The sequence below is a fragment of the Cnephaeus nilssonii genome, assembly GCF_951640355.1.
Source record: "Cnephaeus nilssonii genome assembly, chromosome: 17".
In the NCBI taxonomy this organism is placed as follows: Eukaryota; Metazoa; Chordata; class Mammalia; order Chiroptera; family Vespertilionidae; genus Cnephaeus; species Cnephaeus nilssonii.
Genome location: NC_137088.1, coordinates 49235476 through 49256537, shown reverse-complemented (window position 1 = coordinate 49256537; position 21062 = coordinate 49235476). Strand labels below are relative to the sequence as shown.

Here is a 21062-nt window from a genome sequence, read left to right as displayed (position 1 = left end):
TGATCCTATGGATTTTTGTGGTATCAGTTGTAATGTCTCCTTTCATTTCTGATTTCATTTATTTGAGATTCCTCTCTTTTTTTTTTCTTAGTCTAGCTAATGGTTTGTCAATTTTCTTTGTTTTTTGATAAAATCAGTTCTTAATTTTGTTGATCTTTCCTATTGTTTTTCTGGTCTCCAATTCATTCATTCATTCATTCAATTAATTGATTTTTTTAGGGAGAGGAAAGGGGAGAGAGAAAGACAAACATCAATTTGTTATTCCACATAGTTATGCATTCATTGGTTGATTTCTTTTCAGCAACTGCTTTTTATTATTGTTGTTGTTTTTAAATGTATCTTTATTGTTGAAAGTATTACAAATATTCCCCCTTCCCCCCCATTGACTGCATCCCCCCTGCTCAAGCCCTCCCCCCAGGCCTTCACTGCACTATTGTCTGTGTCCATGGGTTATGCATATAAGTTCTTCAGTTAATCTCTTCCCACCCCCCTCCCCCCTTCTCTCTCAGATTGATCAGTCTATTTCATGCTTCCTTGGTTGATTTTTTTTGTATGTGCCCTGACTGGGGATGGAACCCGAAACCTTGGTGAATGGGGACAACACTCCAACCAACTGAACTACCCTACCAGGGCTCTAATTCACTTATTTTTGTTCTAATCTTTGTTATTTCATTCCTTCTGCTAACTTTTGGCTTGTTTTTTTCTTCTCTTACTAGTTCCTTGAGGTGTAAAGTTAGGTTATTTGAGACCTTTCTATTTTCTTAATATATGCATGTGTCACTATCTAGAAATTCCCCACTTTCTGAAAGTTTGCATTGCACCACCTTCACTTCTATGAAAGACCTACATTAAAACAGTAATGGCTTATTTTGTAAAAGCAAAAATCCTCTTGAGATTTCTTCCAGTTAGCGAAAGCAAGTATTAAGGTAGTTCTTTTGTAAAAGCGAAGTGACATAATTCAAACTTTTGTAAAGCGGGGGAGGTATTCTTTGCTTTAAGCCATTTCGATTTACGAAAGGCTTCATAGGACACTGTGCTTTCAGATAGTGAGGGGAACCTGTAAATTTTCCTCTGAGAACTGCTTTTGCAACATCCCATCGTTTTGGATGTGTGTGTCTATTTTCATTTGTTTCAAGATATTTTTTATTTCTGTTTTGATTCCTTCTTTGACCCATGGGTTGTTCAGGAGTGTGTTGTTCAGTTCCCACGTTTATAAATTTTCTAGCTGTTCTCTTGTTGATTTCTAGTTTCATTCCATTGTGTTTAGAAAAGATACTTGGTATGATTTCTATCTTTAAATCTTTTAAGGTCTGTTTTGTGGCCTATCCTATGATCTCTCCTGAGAATGTTCTGTGTGCACTTGAGGAGAATGTGTATTCTGCTGCTGTTGGGTAGAGTGTTCTCTAAATATCTGTTGGATTCATCTGGTCTAATATGTGACTCAAGTCCAATGTTTCTTTGTTAATTTTCTGCCTGGGTGATCTATCCATTGCTGAAAGTAGGCTATCGAAGTCCCCTACTATTATTGTATTGTTTTCTATTTCTCCCTTCAGATATGTTAATATTTGCTTAATATATTTAGGTGCTCTGATGTTGGTTACATATATATTTGTGGTTATATCTTTTTTTTCTATTTTATTCATCAGTTTATTCTGTTCATTAGATTTCACATATAAGTGAGATCATGTGATATTTGTCTTTCTGTGAGTGGCTTATTTTGCTTAGCATAATACTCTCTAGGTCCCTTCATGCTGTCTCGAAGGGTAATGGATCCTTTTTTACAGCTGCATAATATTCCATTTTGTAAATATACCACATCTTTTTTATCCAATCATCTACTGATGGGTATATCTTCTTGATGAATCAACCATTATCTATAATAATAAAAGCATAATATGCTAATTAGACCAGACAACCTTCCAGACAAAGCCGGGGGTACAAGGGAACCCCGGGTCCTGGGTGCCAGAGGGAAGCCGGTGCCTGCAGCCGGGTGAAGCAAGGCCTACTCTTGCATGAATTTCGTGCATCGGGCCTCTAGTCATGATATACTGACCTTCTTTGTCTCTTGTTACTGTTTGTTGCTTAAAGTGCAGTTTGTCTGATAGAAGCATAGCTACCCTCACTTGCTTTGGTATACCACGTCTCCTTTACACATTCAGCCAGGTTCTTTCCACCGTTGGCTGTAGTGATTAATGCTGATGTGAATGTTGATGTACAGATATCTGTTGAAGCAGGGAGGATTGCTTTCTTCATTCTTTATCACAAGCCTAACTATTCATTAAGCTTACACAGTGTCCAAATCAGCAGCCGTGGAAACGCTGCTTCGATGGAAAACCCCCACTCAAGACCTTTGAATAGAGAAAAAAGTCTCTTTGTTCTAGTCATATTCTCTGAGAAACTATGAAAACTGCTCTGCTTTCTTGCATTGAGAAGACATTTAGATCTTCATACTATGTTAGACCTTGTCACCATTTACTATATCAAGTATTACCTTTGGTTTATCACTACCTTCAATCCCATCCACCCACTGCCCCTCCAGAAAGTGAATTCCATGAGGACATGGATTTGGGGGGTGTTTTGTTTACTGCTGTATTTCTGGTGTTGAAACTGCACCTGCTCCACTGTAGGCAGTCACTAAGATCTGCTGAACGAATGAGTGGTGCTTGAATGATGCCACCTCTGTGTTTACTGGATAGCATTTTAAAAGGCTTTCAATTTGGCTTCTTTTGCATATCTGAGTATTTGTTTTGGGTAGAGCATGCTACTACAAGGATATGTTTATAAGTATTATATATCTTATAAATAGTTGGAGACAGAGTATGGAAAATAATTATGTTGCATTAGGAGATGAAACAAGATAGAGATGGACTAGAGAAAATATATAAATTGAATTTTATCTCCCTTTAATTTGACTGAATTGCCCCCAAAGTGGAATTGCCTAAAACATTAAAAAAAAAAAAACTTGTACATTAATAACCTAGACTTAGGTCAAAGCATTCTTTATTATTCCTTCCTTACAGTGGAGGTTAAATGACCTAATTATCATCAATAAGATAAAAACATGCTAAATCACCACTTTCTAAAGAACACTGCTCTCAATGGCTCTATTTATTGATTTGATTGTAGTCAATCTACACTACTTTAGCAGAGTTTCTGTCCTAGTCTTTGTCTGAGACACAATTTAGCAAGAACTTTAAAACATTACTATAGGCAAGAGACCTGGTCCTTTTTCTTGCAAGCAAGGAAACTTGACTCTGAGAGGTAAGATGATGTCCGGAAACATTTTTTAGCCTCTGTCTTTGTTGGAGTCATTTCCCTTGTCTTGGATTTTAGTCGGTATATAATCTCACTTCCAGTTCGAAAGGGAGTCACAATGCCAGGTGTCAAATCCGCAAACCAATCCTCTCCTAATTGCTGACGTTTGACACATCCCCATGTTGGCTCCAGAAAACTCTACACGTTCTTTTATTAGCGATAGGGAATTAGATTTCCTATGTAGACAAATTAACTTCTAAATTATAAGAGAAACAAAAACACCACCAGCGAGAGAGCAAGACATCCTTGTTCCAACTCAAAGCTTTCTAAAAGCAGTTTCTCTCCTCTTTCCCTTCTCCACATTTTCCACCATTTCTTTTCCTGTCTGAACTCACCACGTGGCAATTGCCTTCTCTGAAGAGGAGACTTTGGTCGGCAACCTAATTAAAGTGGAGAGGTCAAAGTAGACTATTGAAATGAAGAGTTTTTCAACCACGTAGCTATTATATTTGGGCAATTCTTAAAAAGGGGGAAGAAACTCTTTAGGGAGATTTAAAACGTTGCTTCAAATAAAACTTCAAAAAATAAAATAAAAGGATGCAAATTGGCTTAGAGTAAAAAGACAAATTAATAGAGTAAGGAAGGAAAATAAAAGGATATATTTTGTAAATAAACTAAATTCATGGTCTTGTGCATCAAATTTTATACACTAAAACTCATCTGATGGTGGTTTAAAGTTTAATATCTTCCTCTTGTCTAAAACTGGTGATTGCAAACTCTGGTTTTTCACATACCCCATCCTCACCTCACCCTCGGCCTCTCTCCAATGATCTCAGAAGTGACAAAATGACCTCCAAATAAGTTTACTTTTGACTTAATAACATATTCACCTTATTTTTTTTTTTGTTTGATGGAAAGGGAGAATGACAAAAGTGTAAAGAAAGTGAAAGATTAGTATCCTCATCTAAGTCCTAAGGTGACAAAAGTTAAAACACCTCGTGCACAATGCAGAGAAAAACCATTTGCCTTGTATTTCATTCACACTGCTCCCTATGCACGGGGAGACCAGATGTCTGCTGTCCAGAGTACAGGGCTTTTTTCCTTCGTGCTTAGTAAAATTTGCTTTTTAAAGTCTGGAGAAAAACTGCAGCTTTTCCCGATCCTTAGCATTGTATAGCTTAATAATTTCATATACTCGAAGCGTTTCAGCAGAAAATGAGCTTTGACTATTTATAGGTTAGCAGCAATCCAAGAAAGGCTGTGGAAAATTCTGGAAACGACCTTTATTTTGAAAACCCATTACTAAAATAATTACATAGTTTTCATGAAGAATAAATAGTAGGTACAATGTAGGGTATGGAGAGGGGACTAAATTAGGGGGTGGAGGTGTGAGTAGTTGACATTTCCCTTTTCTTGTCTGATTCCTACTAATTGTGTGCAAAAATATATGTTAGATATGGCATTTCTCCCCTCCTTATGAAAACAATGTTTGGAAATCCCTGTGTAAAGCTAATTTGTCATGAGGAATATAAAGACCTTTAGTGGGGTATCCAGGTCCCTATGGGAATTTTTTTTATAAACACACCATGTGGTGCAATCTGTTACAGCCTACAAGAAGGGGAGGGTGGAGCATGCTCTGTGGGGCCAGGAACAAAGTCATCTCTGGGACTTTTGGAGTATTAACTAAAGTGGGAGAGATGACACAGCTTACATCTAGAAATACCTTCCCTTCTGCCCTCAGACCTAACCCAGAATATATTAAATGCATGCGCTCTTTAAAAACTATTTAGCAAGTTAGTTTAAGGGAGAAAAACCGGAATCATTTTTGAGATGGTTAAATTGCCATTCATTTTGTATTTTAATCTAACCTACTGGTGATTTAATTTACAAAACCCAAAGGAAGTGTACGCTCAAATATTTGAGGACGTTAACGTATCAACCACTGTTTAATTTTGGAATGTGCCTACTTGCTTGACACAATATTTTACCATCTCAACAAATGTTTAGCCTTTTTTTTCACTTGACTAAAGAGAAATAAGTTTCACATTGCCTCATTCACCTTCTTCTGTGCATATGCCGGGGAAGACTGGATGTTAAAAAAAAACTTCCTCATGTTCCTTTCTCCTACATCAAAGTCTGTTTACCAACTCAAAGCTGCTAGAAAGCGCTGCATTCTCCTGCTAAATCAACTGCATGGCTAGAAACCAAACTGTAATGCAACAAGGGAAAAATTATCAATTTATTTTCATGGCAGAACATTCTTGAGGAGGTATAAAATTTTTCTGGTCGCTCTGCCAAGTTTTCTTTTTTCTTCCTTTCTCTGTCTTCCATTTTTAAAGGCTTTCAGCTTTGATGATGATACTCTTTATAGTTATCTAACAGTTCTAATATTTTGTGACATTTTGTATTGTGACACTATAGATGAAATTGTCATCGGACTGACACTCTGTGCTGTTTAGTCCTTAATTACAACTGTTAACACTGTAGAGAAGTATGCTAATCTGCCAGTGCGTATTATGAAAACAACGTTATTGTTATCCACACCAACACCCACTCAACAGGATATTTCCAAGATGGTAGTGTAAAGGAACGTGTCGGCACAATGGATGTTTCAATCTAGTTTGTTTAGTTTGTCCTGTTATCTTCCTTTAAAAACACAAACCAGTTTGAACTACACAGTCTTTCATTGTATGGTAGCGTAGACTCCCTTCAGTAGCAGGAGCTGCTTCTATAGTTAGAAAAGTTTTAATTTTTGTGTGCAAGCTGCAGTGCACTGAGGAACCTCAGAGCTGTTCAGGGGTGTGACCCGAAGCTTTCTGACAGTTCAGAAATAATAAAAGTAGAAGGGAGAGGGAAGGGCAAGTTTAAAGATGAAAAGACAAGGGAGGAGCTGTTTGCACGCACAGGGTTGGCAAGTCAAAACCCAATAGCCATTCCCGGCTCTAGGAGGGCGTCCTTTTCCCAAACCGAGTCCTCGCTGAGGTAACTGGCTACTGACCAAACGCTTTGTACTCGTTGTTCCTGCAGAACTTGTAGAGCTTTGATTATTGCCAAGGAGCAAAATCCTTTGAATCTATTTTTTGATCAATATTACTATACTAGAGCAGCTAAGTGCCACTGTCTTTTCATTTGTTAGAAGAAACTAAAATAGCCTTGTCCCCCATGATAAAATAACTGAAAAGTAAGGATTCTAGAAAATGTAAAGTCAGAACTAACAACTAGGACTCACTAAATGAGAATGACTAAATGATTTTTTAAAAAATAACATACACAGCACCAATTTAGCAATTTATTTAATAAACAGTCTACCTTTCAATATTAGTTTCTAATACTTGCATGGATTTGGTCAAAAGCAAATTCATGACCTTGAGATAGTAGTGGGTCTCTAAGGGACAATCTGAGACTGCCCGGAGATTCTCATGTCTTTACTATCATTGAGGAGGTAATGGCGCATAAGCATATACTCGGTTCCTACAACCTGCAAATACTTTAATATTCAGCTTTACTAAACACGTTTTTTAAGCTAGTATGAGAAGAAGTCATCGCTGTGCCTTGTTCCGAATGGTATTTTCTGCTTCATTTTGATTTTCAACACCAATAGGATATGGTGCTCTTCCTAAAAGAAACTGTTCCCATTTGGGAATATATTCTTCCACTGATGCCCAGTAAAGAGTCTAGGAGAAAAAACATGCAAAAGAAAAAAAACATATCAAGCAATTGAACTTGGCTCTTCATAATAGTCTAAATGTTTATTCACTTAAATGTGTGTGTGCGTGTACACACATACATGTAGAATGCACTTCCTCTACAGAATATTTTATGTTAATTTTAGAAAAAAAAAATCTGGCTACTTACTAGTGTTAATTTTCAAATTTCTCAGTAAAACCAGAGCCTGGCAGAATTACAGATTTCAGAACTTTATTGTGATTTTGCACGCCCTCTTGTGGCCAACCTTGTGATTATTACCAGTATTATCATTTATGGCTACAGTCGTTAAATGTTGTTGTTTAATGTTACAAATCCCATACTAAGTGATTACCCACACCAAAATTATTATTCAATAAAATTAACAGTCAATAAAATGATTAAAAATGAATTGCTTTAAAATTAACATAAAAAGATTTCACCTGGTATGAAGTCAGGAACTGAAATATAATTTGTATGTTACTGTATAGGATTCAGGTGAATTCACCCCTTATTTGCATGGGGAAAACATTTTTAAAAAAATGCACTGTATCTTTGAACAAAGCACATGATATGACGGATTTTAATTTCTTTCTTTTTTTTGTATAATAAAAAAAAAAGCAAGATTACCTAACAATTTTTTAATTTAACTAACTTGGAAGTTGAAGTGTTGTATGATTGGCCTGCCTCTAGCAGTCTGCAAGTTCTGGAAGCTCCTGCAACATCACCATATTCCGTGTGAGCGCTTTAGTGGTTTCTGGGCTGACTGTCCTAAGGGGGTCAAGAAAAGTAACTGCTCAAGCTCCTCGTCACGGGAGGGCATTTTGTATTAGGTCATCACTAGCAATGCCATTTTGGGAAGTTCAGCCAGTTGGACAGCATTAAGAACACAGGATGATTCACTCTGAGCATGCAAAAGCTCCAGGGGGTCTGAGAGTTGAAACTGGCGAGGGGTCTCCATAGCCCTGCATGAGTGCATGTGGTCGGAGAAACAGCCTGACGACCTTAAACTAGAGGTCACCTTGCCGGGTGAGACCAGCTAAGGGAAATACCACGGAGGCCTGCGGTTGGGAGCTTCTCCACCATTCGCGGCTAGATGAACCCTATTGTGTGGGCCTGAGTGAGGTCCTGGAGCCTTCAACAAAGAAAAAGACATGCCTACGGCACAATCTGTCCCAGAGGGTTTTCTCTCCTTGATCACTGGCTTTTCAGAATATTGAGGGGCAAATCCTCAGCCTTGACATTTGAGTCCATTCTCATCCCTGGTTAGGCAAGCAAAATTATATTTGAAAAAGGTCATTAAAAATATCAAATCAAACTATTCTATATGTGGTTAAATTCCCTTTCATCAAAAAAATACATTCCTATGCCAAAGATGGTTTATTTTTGCCAACCATCTTCCCAATCTGTTCTTGAACTGAGCAAAATAAAACAGACAAAAGCCACACTATGCTGCATAAGATGCATTTACGTAGCATCGGCTGAATGTTCGGTGGAGGGCTGAACCGCTTGCTCCTTGTAACTCCAGCCAGCAGGAAAAGCACTTCGGTTCGGCATGTTGTCACCTTACCCGTTAGTGCGTATTGTCTGCCGGGGTTTAACAGGACGGTCGTTTCTAAGTGACTAGGTGAAAAGACACAGGATCTTTATAAAATTTTCACTTGAAAAAAATTTTTTTAATTAAGATCTCATCAATTACCTACTATGTGCAAAGTATGGCTCTGTGGACATATAATGATCAGTCATATCTCGTTTATTTTAACTGAATAAATACATCTTGGAAATACACACATATAACCACTAGTTAATTTACAATGTAATTTACAATGATAGGGTCTCTACCTTTGTTTCTTAAGATTCTCACCTCAAGAGACACCAACTCAGGCGGCGGAAGTGGGCGACTCCGGGTCTGCAGAGACTTTTCTGCGGCTTCTATATCCTGTAACAGGCATCAGCACTGAAAACATGCACTTACATAGCACGCACCTGCGGTAGCTACAGGGATGGCCCAAGCCTCTCACTTGGGCTCTCCTCGGATACGGTTTGAACTGATGGAGGCACTGAAGTAGGAGAGCTGCTCATTGCTTGATTGACCATTTCAGATACAAAATGCAGGGCTTTTTTTAAAAAATAAAAGGTGTGGGGCGGGGGATACTTCTAAGTTCTGCCTTATTTTAAATAGTGTCAGTAATTTTTGCAAAAAAAAAAACACCAAAAAACACACAACAAAAACCTTTCTCTAAAACTGCTCAGAGCACCAACTTAGCTCTAAAATCATTAAAAACAGCCAGATGGATAAAATAGTCAAATATTCAGATACAAAAACAGTCCGTTACCCAGCTCCACACTGTGCTAACCTTGAAAGTAAAGAGATCGATTCGGTCTGGATCATGTAAATGATATATTAATGACACATTTCATTTGTTTAATATTCTACTCTTGTAAAATTTTATACTTACGCAAATACTCCTCATATTTAAAAGAAGGTCAGTAAGGTACCTTTGCAATAAGAACCTGTTCACTTTATCTAGCTCTTTAGAACTAGATTTCTAAGGTAACCTCGATGGCAGGTTTTACTGCTTAGCAGTGTATCATTCAGCCGACGGCATTCAAGCTCTGCTTTAATTTGGAGCTTAACTTGTAGATGTGTGTATTTTCTCTTATGATTGTAGCAACACCAGGGTAATTAAACTTAATCCATACCCTGGGAAAGACTTTACCTTGATGCATGTATGAATTTCATGCCCAGAAACGTAGCACCTCCGAGTTGTTCCTGAAACATGTGAGTTCTATTTAAACGAATGCTCCCATCAGCACCTGTGTGTCTGGTGCTTGCTTATGTTTGTCAGGTTCACAGAGGCCTTGGCTGAAGGCCATGTAAATTCTGTCTCTCCTTTGAGCTTAGAAAAAAGGAAAGTTCCCTGATCCTGGTACAAGCATTGGAGCAATCTAAGTACAGGGCTGTTGGACAGACGGAGGGAGATGGAGAAGGGCGTGGGCGTGGGTGTGAAGAAGCCAGTGCTGAACAGGAGAAAAGAGATAGCAGATGGCAGCGGCGGGGAGCACGGGATGGGTGTGAAATGTAAAAGGGAAAAACAGGAAATTCCCTAAAGGGACTCCCCAAAGTTGCACAGCCATTGATGCACCTGCTGTCTAGAGGAAGGTGATTTGAAGGGGAAAAACATAAATCTAGGGATAAAAAGCCCATCTATTAGCATGGTGATCCTGTCCCAGAAGTTTACAGCTAAGACACATGCTGAGGAGATTTGATGCCAATGCTACAGCAGATAGAGAACACTAACTCTTCTGTGATTACATTGAGATTTTACAGAGTCCTGGGAAAATAATGTTTTATTTTTATAAGACAAATAGAATAAAATCACAACCCTAATTATGCCATTATTCTAAGAACAGTTATAAAGTTGTTTGTATTTTTTTGTTAATCCTCACCTGAGGATATTTTCTTTTTTAATAGAGAGTGGAAGGGGGAGAGAGAGAGAGAAACATCTATGTGAGAGAGACACATAGCTTGATTGCCTCCTGCACACACCCCAACCTGGACTGGGTATTGAACCTGCAACCCTGCAGTGTGCAACCACTGAGCAACACCAGCCAGGGCATAGTTATTGTTAATGGTAGATCTAGGTGTCACTGGTACCTGTAGACAGGATTACAAATACTTTTCTTAAATATCAGAAAGTAAGGACACTGAATCTCTCTCACAGAAGAGCGGATCCGTACGGGGAGGCGTGGCCTGGAAGGCAGGCCGGGGCAGAGGCTGGACAGTCACCGCTGCAGCACGTCCACAGGAGGTCATCACCTCCAGAGGGCTTCTTCCTGAGGGGAGGCTCACTCTGTGGATGTCCTGCTTACCTCTCTGACTCCTTGTCTTCTTAGCTGGCTCCTTTCTCTTTTATCCCAAGTGCGGGCTTGCTTAAGATTTGTGACATCTGTTGTCGTCCTTTTACTTTTTCACCCTCCAAAATGGTCTCTTCTCTTCTGCTCCAACCATTCATGTACAAGGATGGATGATTTTTCTTCCTAGCCCTTACTTCTCAGCCTAATAAACCAAACTCATCTTCTTGCTACTGAAGGTACTGAATGTATAACAGTGGGAATTCTGTTCACCCAGCTGCCCTTTATCTTCAACTCTTTCACTCTCGGCCATTGAAAGTTCAGCGCTTCGGGATGTCTCTCTGCCTTTCCGCGTCATTCCCAATTCGATGGGCTTATTACACTTACCATTCAACAGATCCTTACTGAATGCTTTCTTGGACTATGCCTAGACTACATCCCAGTTACTTCAGTCCATACTGAAATGGATTAATTTTGCTAAAAAAACTTTAAATATGTCCTTACCTAGATTAAAAGAGTAACTGATACCCACTACCCAGAGGATGAAGTATGAATTTCTTAGCCTGATGGGAAAATGTCTGACTACACGCTGCCAGAAGGAAAGGATCAGCAATTACACTTGAAATGCTGCTTTATGTATGATGGAATTAATTTTAATAGCATTTTACTTAATCTATTTCATGTGATTTTATTGGAAGTGTTTACCAGAAAATCTAAAATTACATATGTGGCTCTCATTCTGCTGCATACATAGCACAACTTAGGCGTATCAGTTCTTAGGAATTCTGGGAGTCAAAGGGACATACCCAGTAATAACTCAGCAATGTAGTTGGCAATACCTGGGCTGTGGAAACCTCTGTGGGACAAATGACCTGATTCCTTCAACAAAGAAATTAAAAGGGCAGGGAGGCTTTTAGAGATTCAGGACTGCAACCAATCAATTAAAAATTGGATTTTATTTGTGTTTTTAGAGGATTATATTTTTTTAATTTTTTCCCATCACCATTTATCCCCCATACCCTCTTCCACTCCCACTCCCTCCCCCCACAATCACCTCACTGTTGTGTTAATGGTGGATTTTATTTGGATCCTGATTCAAACAAATGTAAAAACATGTTTATAAGTGAATCAGGGAAATCTGAATCCTCACTGGCTATTTAAGGAATTACTGTCAATTTCTTAGGTTGATAATGATATTGTGACTTTGCTTAAAATAGTCTTTCTCTTTTACTGATAAACACTGAAATAATACAGAGGTAATACACTGAGCAGATGAAACAATGTGTTGCTGAAGATTAGCTTCAAAATAATCTGAGGGGCTGGGATTGGAGGTGAGGGGCATGGATGAAACATGATTGGCTGTGTTTGATAATCATTGAATCTGGTGATATGCACATGGAAGTACATTCTTCTCATGACAATTAAAACACAAGCTTCCAATGTGCATGACGGTGTGTTACACAGGGGCAGCCAGTAGAGATGAGCCGACATGATCAGGAAAGGTAAAACTCGAACACAGAAGCTCATGGACAGAGATCTTCCCCTCCTCACAGACGCTCCGCCCTCCAACCCGGCAACAGACATCTCCCTGCAAATGTATAGTGAACCCAGCTGGGGCTGGGCTGGGTTCAATCTTTCAAGCTGCTGGAGGTGCAATTTCTGGGATAGGAAAAATAAGACAATAAAGCAGGAGATACAGGGTCATTGTTACAAGGAATACTTAAGTATTCACTTATTCTTCATATTCACTTATTCTTCATTGAATTGGAGAAAATGAGAAATGTGAGGAGGAAGGAGGACCAACGTGGACCTGTAAGTCACTGGCCATCCTGGGTGACAAGCAGTTTGTGGAAGGCTCTGTCAACTGGCTAATTTATTTTTACAAATACATTTAGAGAAATTTTATTGAGTTTCATATTCATTTTGTTGGAATTTTATTACATTTAAAAATAGCCCTAGCTGATTTGGCTCAGTGGATAGGTGGCCTGTGGACTGAAGGGTCCCGGGTTTGATTCCAGTCAAGGGCATATGCCGGGGTTGCGGGCTCGATCCCCAGTGTGGGGCATACAGGAGGCAGCCGATCAGTGATTCTCTCTCATCATTGATGTTTCTATCTCTCCCTCTCCCTTCCTCTCTGAAGTCAATAAAAAATATATTTTTAAAAATGTTTAAAATAACTTTGTGACAACTGACCTTAGAAAAATAATACTGCCCAGACAGGATTAAGTATGTATCTCCACTTAAGTTTTCTCTTTAATCTCCCACTAAAACGTAATTGTTTTTATACAAATCATGCCCTTTGTTAAGAGCATTCCCAAGTATTTTATAGTTTTATTGCTAATGCGGAAGTTATCTCTTATATTTTACAACTGTATCTATAGGATTGATGTTGATTTTATATGTTTATCTTTTATTTATTTATTTTGCTCAACTCATAATATACTAGTTTTAAAACAATTTTGGTTTTTCTTAGTATATAACCATACCATTTTAGAATGCTAGTGTTGTACCTTCCTTTCTAAAAGTTAAAGCTCATTCCCTTTTAGTGTTTATTATATTGGCCAGAACATCTAAATAAGATCAAGTAACGGATGGTGAGCTAGGTCATCCTTATTTTGTCACTACTGTATTTATAGGAATGCTCCCAAGTTTTAATGGAACCATTTTTGAAGCACATTCTGTACTAAGTACATATCCTGATGTAACTCAACCTGTTCTTAGGAGTAGTTATTATGGTTTCCTGATCTCTACATAAAGGAATTAGAGCAGATTAGTGGTTTTCACAGTTCCTTAGAGACACAGCAGGGCAGGCAAAAAAAAAAAAAAAGTGGGTGGGGCTTTGGACCAAGGCTGTCCATTTTTATCTATTTTACATCTTTGGAAAAGGTATATGGTGAAAAAATATTAAAAACCTTTAGATGACAATCTAATATATATGCTGTTTAAAGTCTCTTCCAACTCAAAATTCTATAATCAAGTCCTATATTACTTTCACGATAATTTTTATGAGTCATTAAAATTATTTCCAAAGTTAAGAAAATATGAGAGAAAACAGAATAAAAAACTGTGTACACAGTTATTCAAAATATATAAAACAAAGACAGGGAAGAGACTGTATCTGGGATGTAATAGGTGCTCAATAAATGTTTATTAAAAGACTGTAAGGAACTCTACAAAAATATATTAATTCCTAGATGGGCAGGATAAGGAAGTTATTTTATCTTCTTTGCTCTTTCAAGATTTTTGCAATGAGAATATATTATTTTGATAATCAGGGGGTAAATACCATATCACACTGGTTTCTGATGGCTATGAAACAGTTCATTATTTTCCTTCTAGATATGACAATTAATTTCATACCTATTAGATCCAATCTCTCCATTCTTGAAATCACGTTACATCTAAATAACAAATGAATCCTCCTCAAATACTCACTCATACGTTCCTTACATAAGTCTCTATTTTTCTTTTGCTCACACACTTTCACTATGATATTATCTGTAGATATCAAGTCTCAATTTACTCATTTGGACTCACAGTACATATCCAACCTTTTCCTGTGACTTGCCAAGCTAGTTAGCTCATGGCCCCACAATCGCTCTCAGGGCCACTCATTCTTCTGCTGTTTGCCCTCCTGCAACCATCCAGCGGAATGCATTGCCTTCTGCCTGTTTACACACAGCTCCAGCTTAGCCTCCTCTGAGACCCTTCAAAGATTCGAGCTCTCCAAGATTTTGTACACTTACTCCTAGAATATGAGTGCTGAGTAGTCCACATAACTTACTGTTTGATCATATAAAGTCTCATATTTTATGTGTGACAACTTTACCTCATCAACTAAGCCTGTTAGCTTCTTGAGGTGAAGAACTCTGATTTATATTTATTTTGTTGTCCCCACTTCCTAACTAGAACTAGCTCAATTGTAAGGACCCTCTGGGTATTCATCAAATACTTGCTCATTAAAAGATGCCTGAAAACCAAATATTACCTGCACTTGCAGCAAGTACCAGGAAGTGGCAACCAAGCCTTCAAGCCTTCTAATTGGTTTTTCTGACTTTTCACAGCAAATTCCAGATTATCCTATATTTTTCCATTTAAAAATAAATATTGCAAAAACCATTGGGCAAGTAAGACATATGGCAATATAGAATGCTTTGGTAGCACTATGGCTGTGACTTAAATTACTGTGGCTCAAACTGCCAGAAGCTGAGAAGATAACTGAATTTTCCTCTTCCTTTATCCTCTAGTGAGGACAGAAGATAGCTATATCATGCCCATCGATGAAAATATTTAACAATAAAAACTGAAAACACTGCTTTATAACTTAAATAATATAGCCTTACCACCAAATGTTTTAGTCATAGGCTCTCTTGGAAGCTTGACTGGAAGCAAACTTTTAGGGTTTTAATTATGGATGAAGCCATACAATTCTGGAAGCAAAGTATAGCAAGCAGCCAAAAATGTTACACATATGATTTTACTCCAAGTGGGCACATTGGCCAAATGGTGAGGCCCTGCGCAATTACACACTTTGACCACCCCCTCCATCACCATCAAAAGGGATCTTGAAAATCTGTTATCTGAGATATGAATCTGTGTGTTGACTGTGGCCCCAGTAAGGCAAAATCAAATCGTTCCTGTTTTTATGATGTTAAAATAGTTTTGAGTTGGATCTAAATACATTATAGGTACTTTATGGTATTTCAAGATCTCCCTACAGAGAAAAGAGGGAAAGCTACATCTTGTATTTATTACTTATTGCACAAAAGATGACCGTAAAATTCCTTCTGTAGTCATTGATTTTTCTGGTTGATTGAGAACATTTAGCTTAAGCAAACTTCACTTTTTTTCATTTAAAAAAGAAGAGTCCATATGTTATTTATCTAACTAACATGGGTCTAAAAAGTAGATGATGCTTCATTAATTCTATTTTTTACTCACAACAAAGACATTATATAAATCAAAATTATGAACTTCGCTTGAAACATTTTTGCAAAAGTGGGCAAAATCTCTATACTCAAGTCATGGGAACTTACCTTTAAAAGGCTAAGGTTCCTTTTAAAAGCAGCCTCAGCTGCTTGAATCTGAGATGCCTTTTCCTTGTTTTGATCTCCAACTTTACTCTTCATTTGTTGAAGTAACTTTAATCTTTGTGATACTCTAGAAAAAAGTGGAGATTATATAAAGTTATTTTAGAAGGAGACATTTTATGCTTGACCAATATAAAACATTCATTTCTTAATTGTACTTCACTTCAAGGTCAACCTATTTTAAAAGACAATTATTATGTCAATTAATAAGATAGTGAAAAACTTAGGTAGTTCATTAAGTCTTAAATCTGGATAAAATTATTTTTATTAACATATACTGGTATACCATAAGTACATGCTTCTGTTTTTTTAGCCTCTCTGGACTTCTGAAGTTATATTAAAATGTGAAAATATGTTTTCATTTTTGGTGAAAATGCAAACTGTAATACACATCCCTTTATACATACTTGGTATATGATTATATATACACCTCCACACACACATACATTGATATAACTTGCTATACAAAACCTTCTGCTTAACACTTCAATACCCCTGAAGCTCATGTTACACATTTAAAATTGTGCTAAACTTCCATATGTTTGAAGAAGCAATAAAAATATTTTTTTCCTCTTTTGCCAAGAGAAAGATGACTGAGAGGCTGTATGTATGTATATCCACAAGGTAAAGCAGCAATTGAAGAAAGATGTAAAAAGTTATAAGTGAATTATCAAACTACTTTGTTATACATAATATACTTTAAAAGTTTCTCACTGGTCCGATGCTCAGTTTACAAATTTTTGGTCCTCTTAAATGATTCGTAAGTAAAGATGTCAGATGATAAAAAATAAGTCAGTGGTATATATAATAGTCTAACCATTTCCCAGATAAGTGTGGTGATTGTCAAGAAACACTGCTTCATAGGGCTGTTATTGAAGGTAGAGCTACTAGAATTTGGTATTTGAACAGTTATTTTCGTAAACAAAATTTCTTAACACATTGCGGACGGATCACGAGAATTCTCGCTTCACATTATACAGTGTTTTACAAAGTATCATACTTTAAGAAGATATTAGCTTAAGAACATGTAATAAATAACTTCAAAATGCAATGGGTATTTAATTTGAAAGCGTGCCTTTAACATTTATGTAAAAACGTTTTTTGTACTCGTTCAATAGAAACTTATCTGGCCACTGGGTAAAACTAGCAATAAAACTACTGGTCCGCAATGTGTTCAAGGCCAAGGAAGAGGGCCTGGTAATTAATTAGAGGAAAGGAAAACATGAGAACCTGCAGTCACAGGTGGAGAAGGGTTAATACCAAATGTAAGTCCAAGACTGACTATTTCATTGCAGGGCCCAGTGCAGAGTGAAAACGTGAGACCCCTTGTTAAAAAGTACTAGGAATTTCAAGAGTGCAACATTAGAGAATTAAGCCAAGTGTGGGGGCTGTGGCTGCGCAGGGCACATACCCCAGGAAGTGGCCCAGGGTAAGAGGCCTAGAGAAGTCCATTAATTATCGGTGTGTAGCCTAGAAAGGGTGAGAGGAGGGGTGAAATTATCTAACTATTAGAAATCCATTAATTATCGGTATGTAGCCTAGAAAGGGTGAGAGGAGGGGTGAAATTATCTAACTATTAGCAACAAAAATAAAAACACATAGAACATAATTATACCTTTTAATTTTTGTATTCTTGAAACAATGACATTCTCTAAGACCAAAATCACTCAAGTGTCAGAAAAGTGAAATGACACACTTTCAGATCTTTAAGTCTTCCTGTGCACACAATGCTTCACTAAAGAGTCAGTGTAATTTATACATTTAGATTAATTAGCCTTTTAAAAAACTTACATTTCTTCATGTCTTTTAGAAAGGCGAATTTCTTGAGCGAACAAGGAAGTCATCTTTAGTTAAAGCTGCCTTATGAGCTTTCTGCTAAATAATAAAAACATTTAGAGTTACTTCCACATGTCCTCAGCTTTGCAACATTTGATCATTTTAGTACCTCAACCCATTGGTTCTCTCAGAAGAAAAAAATAAAACTTGAGATGTAATAATGTATAAGACTGCATCTAAAAACATTTTTACTTACAATGCATAGTTTTTCTTATACCAGATGCACCTAAAAATACTGTGAATCAGGTAAATTCAACACATTTCACATTTTCCCCTCTCCCTATCCCCCCCCCCCCGCACACACACACACACACATATTTTAACCTTAAACAGAATTAAAAATAAACAAGCAGCTGGTACTAAGACTAGTAAACATTTTATTGAATCAACAGAAAGAAAAATACTCTGTAAAATTCATCACAGGAACACCATCCCTCATGCACGTGCGCGCGCACACAGACAGAGAGAGAGAGAGAGAGAGAGAGAGAGAGAGAGAGAGAGAGAAAGGCAAACAAGTATTAGAACCACTGAAAACTCCCTTTATTGGAAGACTGCCCTGTCCCACCACCTCTTTTCCAAATAGGCAAGTGTTTATGTGTAACTGTGGGAAAAGCACCATTGGCCCCTCGACCCCACCCTGGCTGCTCAGGACTCACACTTGAGAAGTCTGGGAGGGCCATTTTCACGGCACGTGAGCAAGCTCACCTTGGCTGAAGAGCCCGGGCCAGTACCGGCGGAGGTGCAGCGAGGTGCTCTGAAAGGCTGGGATCCTGAAGGCAAGTCATCTGAGTGGGTGCACAAGTTGAGGGGGCCCGCCCCTAAGGGACAAAAGGCAGGAGTAAAATCCCTTCCTGCAATGAAGCACCGGCTCTCCTGAATTGTATGAAATGACACACTGATTGCTAATCGCCCAAGTGCCCCGCGCTGTGGAAAGAGAGTGCAGGGCAGGGAGCCAGGCCACGGAGTTGTAACACCGCCCGGCCTGCCCTGCCCTCCGCAGGTTTCCTCCTCCAGGGACCATTGCCTTGTCTTCAGCACCGAGGACAGCAATCGCCCCAGGACCCCCACCCCCGCCCGCCAAGGATGGAGTTACAGATATTTCCCCCTAAAGTCCCTGCAGCCCAGGCCTCGCTGCCTTCCTCCCAGTTTCCAGCGCCGTGTCCAGGAAACCCCGGAAAGTTGATCCAGGGTCACCTCTCTCCTGTTAACGCCTGCCATCAGCACTTCAGACAAACCCCACACGAATTCGGCCTTTGGAACCCAAGACCCGCACGGCCCTCAGCCCTCCGACCGCCCCACGTGCTGCCTACACACCCACAGGACTCGGGAACTTTCCTCAGCCCCGCTCTTCCCCCCCCCCCCCCCCCCCCCAGCAACATGTCCCCTCCGGCCCTGCCGGCACCTGCGCCGCCTCGGGCCGCTCGGGAAAGCCCAGCGACCCACGGGCTGTGATGCTGTGGGACCCCACTCCGACCTCTTCCGGAGAAGCACAGCGTCTGCGCAGAGGCCGGGTCTCAGGACGGACTGGGCGTGGCCACGCAGCCGTCTCCAAGTGACGTCATCACGGCGGTATAAAAGGCGGCCTCTGAGCGCCAGGTCAGCGAGGTGGCGCTACTCTGAGCGGTGAGCTCTCGGAGCCGCTGGCCGAGAGCAAACTGCGTTTCGTGGTGGCTCAGTTTCAAGGTCGTTTAAAATGGGATCTGAATGTGCAGCTGACCTCTTAGAAGCGCCAGTGTCACAATGTGGATGTGAGGAAACAGTCCGGATAGTCCAGCACGTTCCAATGGACCTGGCAGCCTCACCGTGCGTGTCCCATGCTGAGCAGCGGGCGGGGCCCCTGCCCCCGCGCAGCTCGCACACCCCGAGGGGCAGTGAGATGGCTTTTCACGTCTTGAGTTTGTGTCCCAGTCGCAGCATTTATGTGGATGATCCCATTCATCGAATCCCTCTAAGACGGATGAGATAGGTACCAGTATCCTCATTGGGCAGGAGAAGAAACAAGCTTGCTCGTTTATTTAGGTCATGGCTTGAAGCCAGCAGAGAGTTTGTTAAATTCCCCACTGCCCTCAGGACACACAACCTGGGAATGGCCCCCAAGAGCCTTAAGGAGCATTCTTAAACATCCCTTCCCCCTTGAAATCGCTTTGTGCGGTACATAATACTATCATCATCACAGAGGGAGAAACTGAGGTTCAGGAGATGTAAAGCAGGTTTCTCCTAAAGGCTTCTGAGTTGGTAAAAGGCAAAGAGCTAAGACTCCAACCCAGGGGTCTCTTGTTCTTCTTCTTCCTAAATATCTACCGAACACTTAGCTCTCACTTGGGGACGATGGCACTTCCCAGGTACTTGCATAGACTAGGTTCCTCCTCTCTACAGAAGCACCCCCTGACCTAAGACTACAGCTCCACCTCTCCTCTCTCTGTCCTCCTCCTCCTGCTTTGTTGTTCTCCACCACACAGCACCAGTCACATCTTTCTTTTCCTCTATTTATTTTTATTGTTGACACTGTTACAGATGTCTCCTCTTCTCCCCCTTTGCTGGCCCCCACCAGCCCCTGCATATCTTATAGTCACTTGTTCATTCGTTTACCAGTGTACCCCCTACTAGAATGTGAATGCCCTAAGAACAAGTATTTTCTTAGGAGGAAATTTGGATCTTCATTTTCACTTCGATTAAATCTAGTGGGGTGGCATTGGTTAATATTATATAGGTTTCAAGTGTACAATTCTATGATAGGTCATCTATAGATTAGATTATGAGCCCCCCCCCTATATTTGACCCCCCTTTACCCTTTACTACTCTGAACTCCCTTCCTTCTGGTAACCACCATACTATGGTCTGTGTCTTTGAGTTTTTAAAGAACAGGTATTTTTACCTTTTATTTGCTGTTCTGTTCTTAGCAACTAGAACTGCCTGGCATGTAAGTGCTCAGTAAATATTTTTTGAATGAACAGATGAAATAATTCCCCAAATGAAATTCCATCATAAGTCATAGTGGTCTGTCTTCAGGTAATAGGACCTTTGACTTAGCTCTTCCATAGTATTACGTAGTAAACATGAAAAATAGACCCTTGATTGGCCCTGTGTTCTAGGACTGAAATAGAGGTTACAAGGCATTCTTGTTTATCTTTTACCTAATTTAAGGATTTTCTTAAGTTGGTAATGGGTTGCATGAAATAGAGAACTGAGAGTGTACATTAAATATTTGTATGTTGCTTAAAACAAGCTTTGCTCACCTACCTGCCTTAGAAATGTTGATGCAGGTTTTAGGAGAATAGTAGTTGAAATATTCTTAGTGTCTCACAGACGCTTAGAGGTTATCTACATAGACAGTGATAATTT

The 21062-nt window shown here is 39.3% G+C and overlaps 1 protein-coding gene across 5 annotated transcripts; it reads right to left on the bottom strand.

Annotated features, from left to right (window-relative positions):
• Nucleotides 1-6537: 6537 nt before the first annotated feature.
• On the bottom strand, nt 6538-19231 carry CEP15 (centrosomal protein 15). 5 transcript variants are annotated; one of them, XR_013814884.1, is made up of 8 exons: nt 19123-19231; nt 18426-18538; nt 17676-17759; nt 15831-15954; nt 8804-8878; nt 8510-8562; nt 7570-7710; nt 6799-6929 (listed from the first exon to the last, which is right to left on the bottom strand). XR_013814884.1 is itself a non-coding variant. In XM_079795556.1 (7 exons), the coding sequence occupies exons 3-7, from the start codon at nt 17726-17728 to the stop codon at nt 6872-6874; spliced, it is 363 nt and encodes a 120-aa protein (XP_079651682.1). In that variant the 5' UTR covers nt 17729-17759; nt 18426-18538; nt 19123-19231; the 3' UTR covers nt 6538-6871. The 5 variants fall into 5 exon arrangements, 4 of the variants coding, with proteins under 4 accessions (XP_079651682.1, XP_079651680.1, XP_079651681.1 ...); XM_079795556.1 differs by lacking the exon at nt 7570-7710 and having other exon boundaries at nt 6538-6929; XM_079795557.1 differs by lacking the exons at nt 6799-6929; nt 7570-7710 and adding an exon at nt 7718-8201.
• Between the last annotated feature and the right edge of the window lie 1831 nt (nt 19232-21062).